This window comes from Cygnus olor, chromosome 1 (assembly GCF_009769625.2).
Source record: "Cygnus olor isolate bCygOlo1 chromosome 1, bCygOlo1.pri.v2, whole genome shotgun sequence".
NCBI classification, from domain to species: Eukaryota; Metazoa; Chordata; class Aves; order Anseriformes; family Anatidae; genus Cygnus; species Cygnus olor.
In genome coordinates, this window is record NC_049169.1 from 192,135,571 (window position 1) to 192,154,402 (window position 18,832).

At 40.0% G+C, this 18,832-nt stretch overlaps 1 protein-coding gene across 6 annotated transcripts in view; it reads right to left on the reverse strand.

The window, feature by feature from the left end:
* ATM (ATM serine/threonine kinase) overlaps positions 1 to 18,832 on the reverse strand; it is a 76,827-nt gene that overhangs the window by 57,782 nt on the left and 213 nt on the right. For 3 of the 6 annotated variants that reach the window (XM_040544094.1, XM_040544097.1, XM_040544096.1), the window contains exons 2-13: positions 17,647 to 17,739; positions 17,452 to 17,564; positions 16,095 to 16,240; positions 15,523 to 15,687; positions 6,329 to 6,494; positions 5,803 to 6,041; positions 4,825 to 4,988; positions 4,298 to 4,461; positions 2,573 to 2,944; positions 1,828 to 2,022; positions 1,390 to 1,485; positions 103 to 328 (exon numbers count right to left, since the gene is read on the reverse strand). In XM_040544094.1, the coding sequence (XP_040400028.1) occupies positions 103 to 328; positions 1,390 to 1,485; positions 1,828 to 2,022; positions 2,573 to 2,944; positions 4,298 to 4,461; positions 4,825 to 4,988; positions 5,803 to 6,041; positions 6,329 to 6,494; positions 15,523 to 15,687; positions 16,095 to 16,240; positions 17,452 to 17,564; positions 17,647 to 17,718 (2,118 nt within the window). In that variant the 5' untranslated portion in view covers positions 17,719 to 17,739. Of the gene's footprint in view, positions 1 to 102; positions 329 to 1,389; positions 1,486 to 1,827; positions 2,023 to 2,572; positions 2,945 to 4,297; positions 4,462 to 4,824; positions 4,989 to 5,802; positions 6,042 to 6,328; positions 6,495 to 15,522; positions 15,688 to 16,086; positions 16,241 to 17,451; positions 17,565 to 17,646; positions 17,740 to 18,647; positions 18,822 to 18,832 lie in introns of those variants that run through there. The other 3 variants (XM_040544095.1, XM_040544098.1, XM_040544099.1) reach the window with 3 other exon arrangements.

The following is an 18,832-nucleotide window of genomic DNA, read 5'->3' on the forward strand; positions in this document are numbered from 1 at the left end:
TCATTTTTAGCAACAAAAGAAATGAAAATCTCTATACTTTTCCTTGAAAATACATTGTTTGGGAGCACACCTATAAGGATGCAAGAGTAATTTCTAACTTACCTCAGGAGCATAGCTGCTTAAAAGCTTTTCTGACATTGTTGAAAGGCAGTACTCCAGTGTTTCCCTAAGATTTTGGTTGATGGCAAGTCTTGAACCAGTCACATTTTTATCTGCAACGTTTACTGCAAAGTTAGTGAAAATATCCATTTCATCAAATGTTGTCTGTAGATACAGCTCTTCAACGTCAGAAAAATCGCTTTCTTCTTTTCCTTGGAAGTGCTGCACACTTGAAGAAGAGACATTGTTTCTACTTTAGCAGCCAATATATGAACATATGAACATATATGAACATATATGAACATATATGAACATATATGAACATATATGAATATATGTCTTTAACACTATTATTTAAATGTTAAAAAAGAGGCAAAATAAAATTTTTAAATTTAAAATTTTAACTTCTGTAAAAAAGTTAATGAAACTGGTTAATCTTTTATTTCTGAGGTGACTTTCACCATGGAATGGATACTTACCATTTCAGCTCTGTCTGAAGAAACTACAAGGAAAAATAAAGCCTGTATATGCATCATAAGTTCTACTGTAGCTCACGTACCAACAACTGGTTTGTGTTGAGATAGCTGACATCAATCTACTTCACATAATTGCAGCATAAATTCACAAGAAGCCTGAAACTAATGTTTTTATCTTTCATTACAAGAAGTTATACACACTTTAATTTCATTAAGAGCAAGCTGGATATAGTCCGGGAGCTCAAACATATGCATCAGAGAAAGATGCAACAGCATTCTTAGAATGACTCCAAGAGACTCAAGTAACATGTAACTGGGGCCACAAATACTGAGTAGCCTAAGGACCCAGAAATTAATCACCTAACCTTTACAGATTTCCTCTGATTTTCAAGAAAAATCCTAAAGTATATGCTTCCTTTACAATGGAAGTTAATGTTAACAAGCATGAATATATATTTGTATAAAGTTACAAATTATTTGAAAAATATGATATTATGGAGTTAAAAGTATCTAATGTATTTGTGTGTAAAGAGACAAATATTTAGCTGTATTGCTTGAGAAACTTATTCCTCCTAAGATATTTTGTTCAGTACATGAATCTTTGACTCTGTCAGCAACATCTGCTAATATTTCAACATCTGCCTAAAGCATCTTAACAAATAGCAAAAACTCTTATTTTTATGGGGTACTGACAATGTTGTACAGAAAGATGCAAAAGAGCTCAAGGAACATTTATGCATTTCATTGTCTCTGCTTGATAAAATAGCAAATATAAGAAGCATAAATATTTATAATGATTGATTTAAAAACATACCATTTAGCATCATTTTGGAAAAAAATCATAGCAGCTCTACTGTTCTTCATTGTAAGGCTCACAAGAATTTTTTGTATCATAAGATGAGGAAAATCACTGAAAAAAAAAAAGAAAATTATTTTGAATTATTTTGATTTTCTTTCAATCAGACATGCTCTTGGGATTACTGTAGTGTGCACAAACACTGACAAGATTCAATGTGTACCTTCAAAGTGGCTTAAATTTTCACTTAAGATTTCTAACACATACTTCCTGTATGTGCTATGCTATGGGTAGATGACTAAACTATGTCCCCAAAAATGATATCCTACAGTAAGCTTAAAAAACCTAACTCTACCAAAGCAGTACCATCATACGGTTCTGCAAATCCACTTTCCCCTGGACAGTCCTCTGCATTACAGGGCAAGTTTACATAAAATTATGCCACGAAGACTCTACCTGCAGAGCACAGGAGGCAACTTCAGACATTCTTCCATTTCTTCCTCCAAACAGCAGGACAGTACCCATTTCATTATTGCCTCCTTTAATACAGAAACCAGATTTCTTTCACAATTACTCTGATCCATTCCTATGTCCAAATTTTCTGGCACTGAATAGGCAGACATCAGTAATGCTAAACAACATACTGCAGAACTGTAATAAAAAAAGGAAGAGAGGGCATTTATGAGAAAAAAACAAATGGGTATTTGAGAGAGCAAAGTCAGTATTTTTGCACTTTTGGGGAGCATCAAATGCACAAACAACTTAATAGCATACATACTAGAAAAACTCCTTTATTAGAACCTGCATTTTTAAAAGCCATATTTTTGCTAATACAGATGTTTCCTGTTTATTTTAAAGACTGTTTCCGGACACTAATTTCAGAATCAAATATATATTTAGAAGAAATCATACTTTTTAACTTTGAAAAACCAACCACATCTCTTTCAGTCAGATTTTACATTTTTAGTCAGATTTAACATTTAAAAAATGATTGCCTCTCCTCTTCCACCTCTGCTTTTACACTTATGCACATATTTACATCAGTTTCAAATGCTTAAAACACAGATGTGGCTAGTTCTTAACTACAAATGCAGCCACAAAAACAACAATAATAATACTTTGAATAATGCACTGGTTTTGGTTACATAGTAAAAAGCAATGTGAATCAGACATGAAATAATATCTTTGCTTCCCGTTTTACCTTGAAGGTTTCAATGGAGGTCCTGAAAATATCTTCCAAAGTTCTTTATCTGTTACAACAAGGTTTCCTTGAATCATAGCTCCAAGTAACCCAAAGCTCTCCACTTCGATTTGCTGAAAACTTACGCTACGAATGGTAAGAGACCAAACTTTTGCCCAGGTTCTCTTGAGCTCTAACTTGTAGGTGCTTTTCAAATCAGTTTTCTGGTTTTGACACAAAGCTACCTCTTTAAGACACTTCAGCACATAAGGGGTCCTTTCTCCACGTCGCTGCTGAGGCAGTAACTGGTGAAGTATATTGAGTAAGGGAGGTAGCTCGCAGTTAGGAAGACTCATGGGATACTTTGATAGTAATCGAGTTGTAATCTGTAACCTTGAAAACACAATGTGAAGCAATCAATATGAAGCATACATAAATGTGTCTTCAAAAGTTACTGAACACTGTATTCTCTGATTGCCATTTCACATTTATATTTTCTAGTATTCAGCTGATTTGTTTATTATCAAAGGTTAAAGATTCAGCAGTTCTACTTTTTCACTTGGGAAGTCTGCCTGTCTAGCCTCACTACCACTAAAAGTTTCTTACAAGCTGACTTCATTGGCTTCTGACCATGAAAAAAAAAATCAGACAAGAAAATTATTTTTGTCCTTCCGCTAGACTAGCTTGTTACACACTCTTGACTCAGGAAGTGACTTCCAGGAAGAAACTACATAAAAATGACAACACTTCAGCAGATATGAAAATCAAGATTCATCAAATGAACAAAAAGTTAAGCTGGGAATGGTGAATTGTGAAAGGGTTTTGTTCATAGCAATGGATGCAACTCTATAGTACTCATAGTACTTCTTGGAGACTGCTATCTCTCCTCAGAACAGTGGGCTAACTTCTCAGTCAGGTCCTAAACAGTCACCTTGTCTCAAGAGTGAGCATTAAACGCACACCTTGCTGCTGCTCAGAACCCAATTCACAAACAGCTACACTGTTCTAGTATCCTATACAGCAATTTCCAAGAAAAGTAAAAAAGGGAGGAACGGTGACAGCAAAATCATTTAGTGTAATCTACTGAAGCTAAAAAGTCAACATTCTTGAGTTTAGGACTACAGTTGGTAAGTCCTGGAAAAATCTAGGTATCTCTACTCTCTGCTAGATTCTTTCGCCTGTGGCAGCCAGTGGAAGATGATGAACAGTTCAGAAGTCCCTAATGTCAACAAAAATTCACCTTCATTGGTGTCCAAGCTAAGATGCCAGGCCTTCCACTTCAACAGTTTTTAGGCAAGGTATTAAGGCAAACTGCGAGAACTAGTTCAGAACAGCCTAACTGTTAATGGTTGCTGTTCCATGACCCAGCCAGCTTAAGGCAGCAGTAAACCTCAACTTCATTTCCTAATACTCATGAGCTGGATGACACATTCACTTACATGAAGACTGGTAATATCTAGCACAAAAGACAGATAAAAAATAAGAGGCTGTAATATGTTATGCACTGCAACACAATTTACCAGATGCCATTTGTTATTTCTCAGGAAACCATACGTATAAAATTTTTAAAGCAAGAGTGCCAAAACCACTACTCACTACTTTCCAAATGCTGTGAGAATCTAAGCTTACTGCTTAGATATACAGCACGTGCAGACACCTAATTTGAAAGCACAATGTATTCAGGAAAATAATTTAACTTATTAAGATGTCTGTAGTGGTATTTGTTTCATGTAAAGATGTTATTACCAAGGTATGACATCAAAATCCTTCTGTGATCTTTGCAGGTTTTCTCGAATTACCTCCCAGTCTAGTTCAATCCTCCTGCGCTTGCTTGGTACTGTTTCATCACTGGACTGCGAAACGGTATACGACTGGGTAATTTCCAGAACTTTTGTATCCTCTGTAAATACCTTCATGAAGAGAAATTAGAAAGTAAACAAAAAAGGAAAATTGAAATGTCACACTAAACTGGTCCATTTTTACTGTTTAAAGCCTCTTCTGAGGCAGTAAGTGGTATTAGTTATAATTTCTTACTGCAACAGAATTTATGCTTCCATTCTAATCTGAAACACTAGTGAAAAATAGTATAATTTAAAAGTCCAAACACTTCTAACCTGCACAAAAACTAAAAACTAACACAACAGAGCACAGAAAAGGAACTAATACTTCAGTAAATGATCTTTAGGAAATGTTATAGACATATTACTTTAAAAAGGAAAATGTACAATACCATAAGTATATACATCAAATTTATATTCAGATAAAAATGTTACCTGATGACAAATATCAGCCATTAATCCAATCAAATTTTCCTTCACAGCAATAGTTCTTGAGCCTGAAGAATACTTTCCTCTACTGCCTATGAGATTTATTTCATTCACCAGCAAATCATATAGGTTATGTAAGATACTTTGCCATTTTTTTGAGTCATATGCACCTGTACATGCAAGAAAAATTAAAACATAACATGTGCCACTCACTTCATACAATATATAAACCTACTTAGACAATACAAAATATAGCAAAAATCAGAGCAGAGCACACAAAACAACAAATGCAGGCCTGCAGAATAAGTCTTATAATGGAGAATGAATGAAGTAAAAAAGTGAAAAAACTTAAAAGACAACTTAATCATAGTATATAAGCATAGGGAAGAATTTTGAAATATTCAATTCTTTATCTAACTAGAAAGACTACAATGAAATGCAGTGGGTAAGCTATTGTATTGACTAATAGTAAACTCTTTGCCATTTGTAGTCAAAGTCAAAAATAACCATCTTTTTAAAAAAATAATGATGCTATAACCAAACTAGGCCATGACAGGCAAACAGAAATTACTGAGTGATGTTTTCTGGCCAGTATTCTATAGTAAGTCAGACTGCAATCATTTCCTAACGCTCATGGGTATATGATACATATGGCAACCTAAATTCAATATGAACTACTATTCCCTTTGCCAAAGACTTTGTGCTTTGATTTAGTAATAACTTTAGGATAAAAACAACCAAACTTTACAGGACTTAATACAATTAATGCATACAATTTGCACACAGTGCATACAAATTGAAATTGTAATGCATACAATTTGAAAACTCATTTTCAGTGTAGATCTGTAGAATAAAACTACTGGCAAGTAATCATCATTTCCATCAGCATTTCCAAGACTCGGTAACAAAATTCAGAAAACTAGCACAATAATTTGAACTATCACATACAGTGCTAGAAATAAAACAGGGAGCTCTCAATAGTACCTTTTTCCTGAGATTTTGCACCCTTTGGATGATGCATATGAACTTGGAGACGAAATAACTCAATTATTGATTCCTTCAAGGAATCTTTTGGTCTATACTGAGTCCATATATAAAGCACTGTAGGCAAAATTTCTTCTCCAATTTTACAAATCCGTTTGCGACAGTTAACAGCAAATGTATTGAAGAAGATATTCATTGCTGCAATAATATGATCCAGGCCCGCAATATTTCTGTCTTGCCTGCAATATAAACCAAAGACTCAAACTTCCAGAACGAATAATCATATTTCTTTTCACACAAATTATTTAAAAGTAAATACTAGCATGTAACTCTAATCTGAATGTTATTTGCCTAACAAGTGCAGAAGTTATTAATAAAGAATTTATTAAAAGCGTTCAAAGACAGAACAATGAAATATGTCTAAAGAGGATTACCTGCTACTACTCGAGTTTAATCCAAAATACTTTAAATAGTTATTATCTATAAAAGCAGGTATTAACATAAAAAAGGAACACTTGCAACATACCTCGCACACTGCATTGCTCTTGAAAAGAAGTTAAACACATCACATTTCAACTCATCAGTCTGGAAGCAATATCCCCTCACTAGTGTGTGAATTATCCTAGCCACCAAGACTCTATTCATCTTCCCAGAAGGTGTAAGGTAAAATTGTCCATACAGCATCAGCAGATCTGCAAATGTATTTTGAAAGTATATGTAATAGTGTGGAGATGTTATAAATACACAATTATACATATACAGACATATATTTAAGACATATATTTAAGACATATTTAAGAAGACTACATTAAAATGATTACATTAAAAATGCTGGAAGCAAAATATTACATTAAATATACATAAACCACCTTTCTGAATTCAGCTGTATGTCATTATCCACTAAAGTTAACCAGGAAAAAAAAAAGAGAAAGAGAGAAAATGAATGTGGTCTTGTCTGCACTGGAAGTAAAGTTATATTCATTCTGAGCTGGGATAAAATCTGTTTTGTGTTACACAGAGCAAAGTGGCTACAGCCACATGGCCAACTTTCACAACTACTTCTACATTCAACTCCTTCCACTCTACATTGACTGCTTAGCGCAGTGGGCTCCATTTTCTGTGGAATATACAATAAAAGTACTCAGAAGCAATTTACAGCTACAAATACATTAACGAAGAATTTGGTGCAGCAGGAACAGGTCAACAGATCAGAGCAATTGGTACTGAGGCTCCCCATATTTCCTTTAGAAGCAGTTCAGATAGTTTACTCCAGACCCCAGAGCCACACATCCATACTTTACATTCATTTAAAAAATTTTCTGAAGGAAAGGTCCCTTCCAAAGACTTTTGCTTTCTTATCTCAAGGCCCATTTAAGAATCACCACACCATCCTTCCATGAGCATCATGCATATCAGAGTAGCACATTACTGATCCACCATCATCGTGAGTTTAACATGACAAATACAAATGCCTTATTACTATTTGCTTCATGCCATCTTCAAGTGATGTGATACTGTCCCTCAGCCCTCAAATGGAGAGTAGCCACTGCAAACATCCACACGAGGAATACTGGCTCAGTCCTATGACTTTAGTAGTTGTGCTGGGAGGACGCTTTGAAAGAATGGGCATCCACCTCTCTCAGGCCTCCTTTTCTCTAATAAGATATAAAGCCAGAATGATCTTTTGGGAATCCCAGCCACTATGACTGCTTGGCTCACAGTCATGCTCTGAGCTCATATAGTCCTTGGGATGCAGAATGACCAATTACCACAAACCTTCCGAATGGAAGGGGAACCACTGGGGCCTTCCGTCAAGAACTGGCCCCATACTTTCACCACCCTTGAATGAACTTCAGGAGTCTGCAGATTTGTTCACTAGACTGACTATCACCTAGATGAGCCTGACAAAATTCAACTCTGCTAGCGAGTAGTTCGTCAGTTTAGGGTGAACGAGCTCTCGACAGTCAGGATCAAGGCCTCTGAGGTGTTCAAAATATCTTGAATACTCCATGCATGGAGTATCAATGACTTCATCCAGAGTTTTGATCTCAGATAGCTGAACTATGGAGAAGCCAGCTCAGGACAACTACAAATAAATTGCAAGGGCTACTGTTTCACTGTCGTGCAGGCCTTGGTAGATTTATGGACATCTTGGCAGGCTCCTGCAGGACTTAAAATGCCACCTTCACCAGGTCTTTCATAACTCGGGCCTCTTACTCAAAAGAGATACCAACACATTCTTCCCAAGCAGGCATAGGGCCATTTGCAGCACTCAGGTGACTGTATCATGGGAATCAGGGTTGCCTCATAGCCCTACATTACTGGGTCACAAACCTTTAAGCTGGAGACAACAGTGCCGACACCTGATTTAACCGTGTCTCTTCTACATAAAGGGTGGAAGTGGAATGTGCATCAGTGATCTCACTGCAAGATGATGGACCCTCAGCAAGAAACTTGAAGCCAGCATTTCCAACACTCTCAAAACTGGGAGTCCTACACAATTGCAATTGCACAGCAGCTCAAGGCCACAATAGCCCAAAGCTCCCTAACCCGGGGCGGGGGGGGGGGGGGTGGATTTCTGTACTGGAACCTCCTCAGGTTGGGAAACCACTCCTGCTGTCACACCCACAGAGCACTTTCTGGTTGAACTCTATTCACAACAACTCTCTGTGCTCCCTGCTGACCTCCCCTCAAAGAACACACACGGAAGGAAAGCAGACAGATTTACGCAAAGCCAAGAATCTGAACAAGAGTAAGACTTGCAGCAAAACAAGCTAGTCAACAAAAAGCATTAAAAAAAAAAAGAAAAAGAAAATTTGATCCCATATCACCAGCTAGTCTGATCTCATAGCTGAGCTTGCTTTAAGGAGGCTGGACTAGAAATCTGGGATGATGAACTATTCTCTGCTTCTGTGATTCCCTGGGAAAGCCAATACAGCCATAACATACACAGAGATCAACAGGTAAGAAGGCAAATACTGCATACGATTTTTTAAAAATCAAGATCTGAATATAGGAAAGGGATAAGTATAACAGCCAGCGATATAATCCGTCTTCTGGAGGCCATCAGGGTCTACTGAAAACTAACATTAACAAAATCTTATTAACCTGACCAAACTAAACAAGCAGGCACAACACCTCCATTCATGGAGATACAAAGGCCTAAATTGTAAAAATCTCTAAACCCCGCTGTCATGCACCATCCTCCTAGCTCTACTTAAACACTTGGATAGACACTTTGTGAACCAGTCCCCTACACAAGTCATTGGAGGAGTTGCAGTCCCCTTCACTTTTTGACTTGTCTTTTTTCTCCAAGTCCAATAGGTTGCACATCAGTCACTGCTTAAGAGCATGGTCTAGTGTCTTTTCATACTTCTGCCACCTCTCTAGACTTTCATGTTCCCAAGCCTCCATCAAGCCTCATCTAAGTGAACCAAGACCCTTCGTGATCCTTTCAAACACAGCTTTCATGCGGTCCTCCATCTCCTCTTCCCACTCTTACCCACCACTTATCCTCAGGGTACTCATCCTCCCAACCTGGAAGTCTGGGATGAGGAGCAGAAGAATCCCCCCTCCCCCCAGTTTAGGTGGAAACAGTTAGAGACCTGCTGCTTCACCTGGGCTGTCACTAGTCCATGGGGCCAGATGGGATCTACCCGAGGGTGCTGACGGAGTTGGCGGATGTGATTGCTGGGCCGGCTTCCATCATCTATCGGCAGTCATGGTCATCCAGACAGGTCCCGGGTGACTGAAGACTTGCTAATGTGACACCCATCTATAAGGGTCATAAGGAGGAACCAGGGAACTACAGGCCTGTCAGCCTGACCTCAGTGCCAGGAAAGGTGATGGAACAGGTCATCTTGAATGCAATCACACTATGTATGCGGGACTGCCAGGGGATCAGGCCCAGTCAGCATGGGTTCAAGAAAGGCAAGTCCTGCCTGACCAACCTCATCTCCTTCTCCTTCTATGATTGGGTGACCCCCTGGTAGATGACGGAAAGGCTGTTGACGTAGTCTACCTATACTTCACCAACGCCTTTGACACAGTCTCCCACAGTGGTCTCCTGGAGAAGCTAGCAGCCCATGGCTTGGACAGGTACACTCTTTACTGGGTTAAAATCTGGATGGACAGCTGGGCCCAGAGAGTGGTGGTGAATGGAGTGAAATCCAGCTGGCAACCCATCACCAGCAGCGTTCCCCAGGGGTCGGTGTTGGGGCCCATCCTCTTTAATATCTTTGTTGATGATTTGGATGAGGGAATTGCGCACACCCTCAGTAAGTTTGCAGAGGACACCAAGTTGGGGGGAAGCGTTGATCTGCTGGAGGGTAGAAAGGCCCTGCAGAGGGACAGTATAGGTCGATGGGCAGAGGCCAATGGGACGAGGTTCAACATGGCTAAATGCCGGGTCCCACACTTTGGCCACAACAACCCCATGCAGCGCTACAGGCTTGGGGGAGAGTGGCTGGAAAGCTGTGCAGAGGAAAAGGATCTGATGTCGATGCTCACCTGAACATGAGCCAGCAGCGTGCCCAGGTGGCCAAGAAGGCCAATCGCATCCTGGCTTGTATCAGGAATAGTGTAACCAGCAGGACCAGGGAAGCGATCGTCCCCCTGTACTCAGCTTTGGTGAGGCTGCACCTTGACTACTGCGTTCAGGTTTGGGCCCCTCACTATAAGAAGAACATCGAGGCCCTGGAACGTGTCCAGAGAAGGGCTATGATGCTGGTGAAGGGCCTGGAACACAAGTCCTATGAGGAGTGGCTGAGGGAACTGGGGTTGTTTAGTCTGGAGAAGAGAAGGCTCAGGGAAAACCCTATTGTTCCCCCCAACTACCTGAAAGGAAGGTGTGGGGAGCTGGGGGTCAGCCTCTTCTCACAGGTGACTAGTGATATGACTAGAGGCAACAGCCTCAAGTTGTGCCAGGAGAGGTTTAGGTTGGAAATGAGGAGACATTTCTTCTCAGAAAGAGCAGTCAGGCATTGGAACAGGTTGCCCAGGGAGGTGGTGGAGTCACCATCCCTGGGTGTGTTTAAGGAAAGGCTGGACCTGGCACTTAGGGATGTGATCGGTGACATTGGTGGTAGGGTGATGGTTGGACCAGATGACCTTGAAGGTCTTTCCAACCTTAATGATTCTATGATTCTTCGTGCTGCTTCAGGCCTGTGGTGTTGCAAAAACATCTCAGAGAAGCCTGCAACAATGTGAGGACAACATTGGGGGTGGACGACCTATGTGAAGAGGCAGGGAAAAGAGGCTGCTGAAGAAGAGATCTTCTGCAGATTCTTCCAAAGAACAGAAAGTCTGTTGGTCCTTGAATATATGTGACAATGCACGGTTCTGTTGTTTATTGCCATCCTTCCCACAGTTCTCAGGCTATCAAGGACAGTTCTCTGTAGATAGCAGTAACACTGGGATAGATCTATCTCTGCCTTAACTCCTACAATAGACAGGTGAAGTCAAGCCCTGAAAACTAACTTCAGCAGCAGAGGGTGGCACAGCAAATAGAGCGTCACGGTATTGAGATTACCTAAGATTAAGATTACCTAAGAAGGAGAGTAGTTTGTTAAGCAACAGGAGAATAAAAGCCTCCTTAGTAATATCAATCCTTTCTTTGCATTGTTTTTTTTCTTTATTAGAGATTTAGCTACTATTTTGGACATTTTCCAGCCTCTTCTCCTTTCCTGAAACTGTTGGCAATAAAAAATGTCAGTCCTGTTTCTTAAGGTTTGGGGATCACAGAGTGGTTGGAAGGGACCTCTGGAAGCCATCTGGTCCAATACCCTCCTCAAGCAGGGACACCCAGAGCAGCTTGTCCAAAACCACATGCAGGCAGCTTTTGAACATCTCCAAGGAAGGAGACCTGACAACCTCTCTAGGCAATCTCTGCCTGTGCTCCATCACCTTCACTGCCATGAAGACACTTCCTGGCATTCATATGGAACCTCTTCCATTTCAGTTTGTGCCCACTGCCCCTTGTCTTGTCCCTGGGCACCACTGAAAAGAGCCTGGTTTCACCCTCTTTGCACCCTTGCTTCAGGCATTTGTATACACTATAACATACCCCTGAGCCTTCTCCTCTTCAGGCTAAACAGTCACAGTTCAATCACAATCCTCCCTCCTACGAGATGTTCCAGTCCCTCAATCATCTTCATGGTCCTTTGTTGGACTCTGTCCAGTTATGTCCATGTCTCCCTTGACTTGACCACCCTTCACCTTCATACATATTTATCACCTGTTGGACAGGATTCCAAACGACAGCTTTCCATTTTTGCTGATTGCCAACAATTAGGCAAGAACCATTAGAAAAAACAGCATATTACTAACGTTTTGAAAATCTGTTATATTTCAGGGCTTGAGCATATGGTAATACCTTGGGTGGCACCCAAGAAATCACAATGTTTGGGCCAATCCATCAACTCCTCCAGCAAGCCCAAGCATGCCTCCTTGCCCTTATGAGCCCACTGGGTTATTAAGGCTGCCCATTTATTCCAAGTATCACTTGGTATGTAGTAAGCCAAAGGCATTTCTCCTTTCGGCACACAGTGAAGGACCAGCAGGAGAAGGGCCAGAAACATTTCTGATTTCAATTCCAGTATTTCAAATGCAGCCCAGATTCATTCACAGATGGGTAACGTTTCTTCTGACAGCGTATATACCTGGTAGCCTATAGTTGGATCTCAACTGTTGCTCAGTTTGTCACCTGAATGTCACCTTTTTCCTGGTGACTTGATCCGTAGGCAGACTGTATCCAGAGACGTGCATTTGCCAAAATCTCACCATTCCAAGAAAAAAATTGTTTCCTTTTTATTAGTCAGCAGTACATTGTCTTGATTCTGGAAATCACATCAGCTGGAATACGACAGCACATCTTGCCATTTGACACAAAGAAACTATTTCTTGCACGTTTTTTTTTTTTTTTACCTCCTTTGAGTGTGAATCTTGCCTTTAGTAAAATCTCAATCATCTCTTCGCTTTTGCTATACACTCAACTCTTAGACAATGTTTCCCCACATTACAAAGTCATCAATGTGTGCTCTGAAGCACTGCCTTCTTCCAAAACCTTTTGTACAAGTCTGTGACAGATGGGCTACGTGTCCTTCCTTGTGGCAGAAAAGTTCTAAGCATGTTCTACTTCTCTCCAGGTAAAGGCAAACTGTGGTTTACACTCAGGGGCCAGGGAAACAGAAAACAAAATACATTATCTGTGTCAAAAGTCACATACTCGGTAGCAAACTTTGCTTTCAGTTCCTACTGTAGTTCAAACATCTGATACTGCTGTGTTCAAGGTTGATGTTACATCTCTGGTTAATCTCCAATCCTCACTGGACTTTCACACTATCCAGATGGAGTTGTTGAATGGTGAATGGGTTTGAGCAGTTACCCCTGAACTTTCCAGACCTTTGGTAAGACCCATGTACAGGACTGTGTAAATCTTTGCTGGCCCAACATTGCCACCAGTGCACCAAGTTGCAACCAGTATCAACTGAGGTGATGTCTGCTGCAGTCCTCACTCCCCCTCCTTTTGAGAGGGTCAAGCAGTTGAGCAAAGGAGTGTCCTCAGTCATTTCTACAGTGATAATATCAAATGCCCACTGATGTCCTCATTGGTCTCTAAAATATCCACTCATTAAAAAGTCAATGCCAAAGATGCATGGGGTGCACAGCCCCACGAGCACCTCATGGGTCTTCTGGTTTCCTTCAGTAAGGTTGCATTCAGCTTCTGCTGAAATACAGCTTCTCCCGGAGTTTGGTGAGTCCTTTGACAATGCAGACAATATACACACCAATATGAGACCTCCTCATAATTTTTAAGACAATGATTATCTACATCGAGTAGCTCAGAACTTCCAAAAGATAGAAGGGCCTCATGAAGTAGGTAGCTGCTTGCCAAATCTAACTGCTTTGGAGCAACATCTGGAATCTATGTTCTAATCCTGAGGAGGGAAGCACAGAGGGAGGTGTTGGTGTCTTCTCCCTGGTAACTGCTGACAGGACATGTCAGAACAGCACAAAGCCGCACCGGGAAGGGTCAGATTAGGCACTAGAAAAAATGTTTTTATGGTGAGGGTGGTCAAACATAGACTTCCTAGAGAGGTGTCTGATGCCCCACACCTGTCAATGTTCAAGCGTCAAACAGACAATGCCCTCATGAGTATGCTTTAACTTTTGGTTAGTCCTGAAGTGGCCAGACAGTTGGACTTGATGGTCTCTGATGGTCCCTTCCAACTGAACTATTCTATTCCATTCAAATCTTCAACTCCTGTACCACATCGCTGATTTTATCAACAGAAAACAAACTTATCAATTGTACTCCAAGATTTTATAAACAAGCATTAAGTTGGAATCACCAGCAAAGGTTACGATAACCTTCATAAAGCTCATATATTCTTCCTCTAATACCGCAACTTGCTTCATATAACAGATTTAAGTCTAACCTCCTCTAGATTTATGGCCTTCAGCCCTGCCTCACTTCAGTGACTACATTCCACTGTGCCCCTCCCTTAGGTGCTTCAAGCTATATTTAGATATACTCAGCTCACGTGTTTCTCAGCTACCTAACTGCTACACAACTTCCACAGGCTCCTTATGCAACCTGTATGAACCCTTCCCGTGACACTCACACTCCACTTCCCTTCTTTGCCTTCTTCAATATCTGTCTCCAGCACCCTTGACTTCTTGTCCCATTCCCTATCTGCCTATTCTCAATCTTACCTGAGTTCCCAGTTCTTACCTGCGGGGTGACAGCCCCCTTTGTCTTCTCCCCCCACCTTACTAGCTCCTAGCCTCAGGCAGCTCCCGCAAACATTTCAAGCTTCCCCTCCAACCTCCAATTTCTAGTTCTACCTCTACAGCCAAATGGTACCATCTTCTTTAGCTTCTCTGACCCCACCCTCAGTCTCTCCAATTTTCTTATCACATCTCCCATACCATACTGGTACAGTTCAGCCTCCTAGCTTTGCCAGCCTTACACAAAATTTTTGGCCTCCATTTTGACTCCCAGTATTACTAGACTCCTCTGAGTCCTCTGCAAATTTATTTCCATTCTGGAGTTAAGCAACGCTCTTTAAGCTACAGAGCAGAGCATTTTCTCAGAAAACAAACCAACTCTAAAACACTACACCATGCAAATAATGCAAAGTTCTATGCTTCACTTCTACACTTTCTCCAGAATTACACATGCAACATTCAACAAACTAAACTGTAAAATTTCTACCACCTTCTTTTGCCTAACAACAGTGAATCAATGCTTTTTTAGACTTCCGTGAGCCAACAAAACTCTAATAAAATCTGACATTAGTACATTAACTATTCCAAAACTATACCAGCCAGTACCTAATAACTTGTAAACAACTGCACACCAACATCAGTGTTACAGAGGCTATTTCCTGTACACATGTTCCATGGATTCTTTATACATATTAAAATCATTAGACATGTTAAACTCTGCAGAGAACTTGCACATAACTCCATTTTTTGTAAGTGCATGTTTCAGCAAGCAATACACAAACAGTAAGCAGAAAGAAAAATCAATTCCTAATCTTTGCTGCTCTGTATATTTCAATGCTAAGTCTTCAATGCTGACACAAAATTTAATAAAGGTTTGTGTAGAGCTTCATACAACATGGCATTGCAGGGAAAGCATCAAACAATTAAAATGCCCCTAAACATACTTCCATACTAGTAAAAGACATTTCTAAGAAGGCTTGAAAATGTTACCTGGCCACTGTTGCTGGTGTATCTCACACCAATACTTCCTTACTGAGAGGATATCTTTTAGGAGTATACTACTACAGTCAGAGCCATAAGCAGCACAACTTGTTGGATCTTTTATAATTTGCAAGACATAATTCAGAAGTTCCTGGCATTCCAGTCTGGGTCCTCCTATGGAAAAAAACAACAGCAGACTCCAATTAATCCAAAGTGTGCCAAATAAACGTGGAATTAATTGCTTGTAAAATGAACATTTCCATGTTTACTTAAAAATAAAACTACAGTTCAGAAACCATTTTGTTAGAGATCATCTACTTAAACTGCTTCTAAGAATGAAATTATGCATGAGACAGGAGAGGATACACCAGTTAGAAGCACACTGAATAATCAGAAAAAGGCACAGTGATCATGAACAAGGACAGAGACACAAAGGACTAACTCACATGAAGATATTTGAATTGTAAATGTCTGGAAGCAACCAAGATGAATCCCACCCTGGTAACTCACTTCAGAGAAGGAATCTGAAGTTTAAGGCATCAAAACAAAACAATAATTTTATACGACCATTTATTACTGACTTCTATTAGCACGTCTGATGAAATATTTGACCAGGCTGCCAATCTCTTGCATCCTCTTCTGTCTGGAACTTTGGGTTGAAGCAGATGCATTTGGTTTTGTCAGTCTGAGGTTTTCCATTTCTTTCTGGAAATATTTCTTCAAGACACTTCAAAAATATAAGAGATACCAATGAAAGATCTGCAAATTTATGACTAATAAAACAGGTAAATGTTTTAAACTAAAACACTGGCACTTAACCTTTTCATAATTATAATTATTAAAAACTAAAAACAACAAAAATTGCTTTTAGTTTTTAAGATAACTCAAAAGCAACCTGAATAGGAACCAAACTTTCCTATTAACTTTGCATGATGTTACATACAATATTTTTAATTAGAAAAAATGCAATACCAAGTTTTTATTTATGATACAACATTACACCACAAAATAATAATAGTCCCTTCAAGTCCTATTTCTCTATCATTTGCAATTAAAATATAGTATGAATAGATTAAACTTTTCACTGGTTTTGTCACTGCCAATTACTGTAGAATTTCTGTCCTACTACTTGTATTCAGCTGAAAGTCTGTTTTCGTATTCTTATATGCTACTGGTCATCCCAAAAGCAACACAAAAAAATTATCAAATACTTCTCACAGTATTAGTGGTACATCTAAGAAATGAGAACTATTCAAATGTTGTCCAACTAAAAAACATGCTGGAAAGCTGCCTAGACATCAGCTTACAAAAACTAATACTTCAGATGCACTTTTAACATGAAATTAACATTGGGCTCTACTGCTCTAAGAACTTACCACACTCCCACTCAGTCTTTACTTGTAGTATACCTAAAGCAGACTATTTCCAACATAGGCCTCTACAAACATCACAGAACAACTTCTTTAATTGAAAAGCCACAGCCCTTCCATTGTGTTTTGAAGAACTGAGTAACACAAAAAATTCTGATGAGCTATCTCCAATCTACGTACAAACTATAGAATGAAAATCAGACGTAGAGAATTTCAATAAACAAAAGTAACTATTTTTTTTGTATGAAAAATCAACCACCTAATTAATGATTAGTTTCCTAGCAGTTAGATCTACTGCATCGTCTGTGTGTGGTAAGTATTGCACTGAACCACTTCATGAATTTTTGGCTAATTTAACTTTAGCTCCTTTAGAGAGAGACTAACATAAGCCATTTCTCGTTTACAAACTGAAAAGAAGTCTGACTCAATCTGCAGAATGTAAGTATTAATATAAGCCTGACGAACAAAATAACGATGTTCCATGCAAGAGAACTGTGACCATCCAAAAAGAGGAGGGAAAAAAAAAAAAAAAAGAGGTGCTTCGCTCTGGACAGGAAAAGGAAACTACCTAAATACGGCATCCCAGTTGAGTTGGTTTCCGTGTCCAGAATCAGAATTCTGGTCCAGCCGGAGAACTGTTCCAGGATCACGGAGGAGTCGCTTGAAATTTTCAATTTCATTCTGAAAATTTATTTCAAGAAGAAGAATTATTAATGGTTCCCTTCATTGCCTTAGGCACACACACCAGAAGAAAACTTGTTACCCTTCGCTCTGTAGCTCTCTCATTTTCAAGGCGACGACAGCACATAAGTAGATCATGCAATGCGAAACTCATGGTTCAGCTTAACATTTGTAGCTGCAATCAAAAGAAATGGATAAAACAGTAATTATTTTATTTAACACAAAGCCAAGCCAACCAGTTCAAAAAGCGAGAACACAATATATTGAAAACTCCATGTTCAAACACAACTACGGTGTTACTTCACTAAAAAGTTGATTCATATCTGGGTCAGTCCTACTGGTCATGAGACTGAAGTAGAAAATCTGATGTCAAGAACGTAGGCTATTCCCACAAGAAACTGTCCTAGATAATAAGAGCAGAGGCCCCTTTCACACCACTCTGACTTCTTTTGTTTCTAGGAGTGATGGCAGAGCAGAGAGTTGGTCAGACAATACTGAGTGAACTATCAAGGGTAACAGGATCAGAATGACACAGAGCTGAAGACAATCAAACAACGCTCATTTTCAGTAGTTAGCCATTAACAAAAGCACTCTTAACCAGGTGCCAGGAGATGTGAGTACTGTGAAAAGTCTCTTCCTCTCTAATATCCTTCACTTCTATGGGTACGCACTATCATACCAGCTAGTCCTTTAGGTCTCACCTTGCCAAAGGATATTTGAGTACCAATCACATGGGGAAACAACTTTTTGCTTCTGTGACTGCTTAAAAGTATACCTTATCTCCTTTACCAGAGATGGGAATTAGCGACATCTTGCATCTGTTTTCTGGAAGATTATGCTGACACAGATCATGAAGATGGAACTGAATACGGCTTCCATGCTTCTCCTTTTTACCACTTGAGGCTAGACTAAAGAGAAGCTGTCTGAAAACGCCAGACAGACCTGCTGAGGCCACCACCAGCCACTGGGAATGGGCATGCACGATGCACACACCCCACTACCTCTCGAGCACCGAGGTGAGAACACAGAAATATCCATTCAGACAAATAAAACAATCAAAGCTTTAAAAACCTGCTGTCTTACCCTATGTTCATCCCCCTGGGCTCTCATCGGAAAGCAAGGCACGACTTTCTAAAACCCAACAACGTGTTCGCGCTCCCACGGTGCAGGAGGACGGCTGACCGAGCACGTTGCGGGGACCGAAGGGGAACGAGGAGCCAGCCCCCCTCCCTTAACCCCCAGCAGCTCCTCCTGCTCCCCCCCCTGCC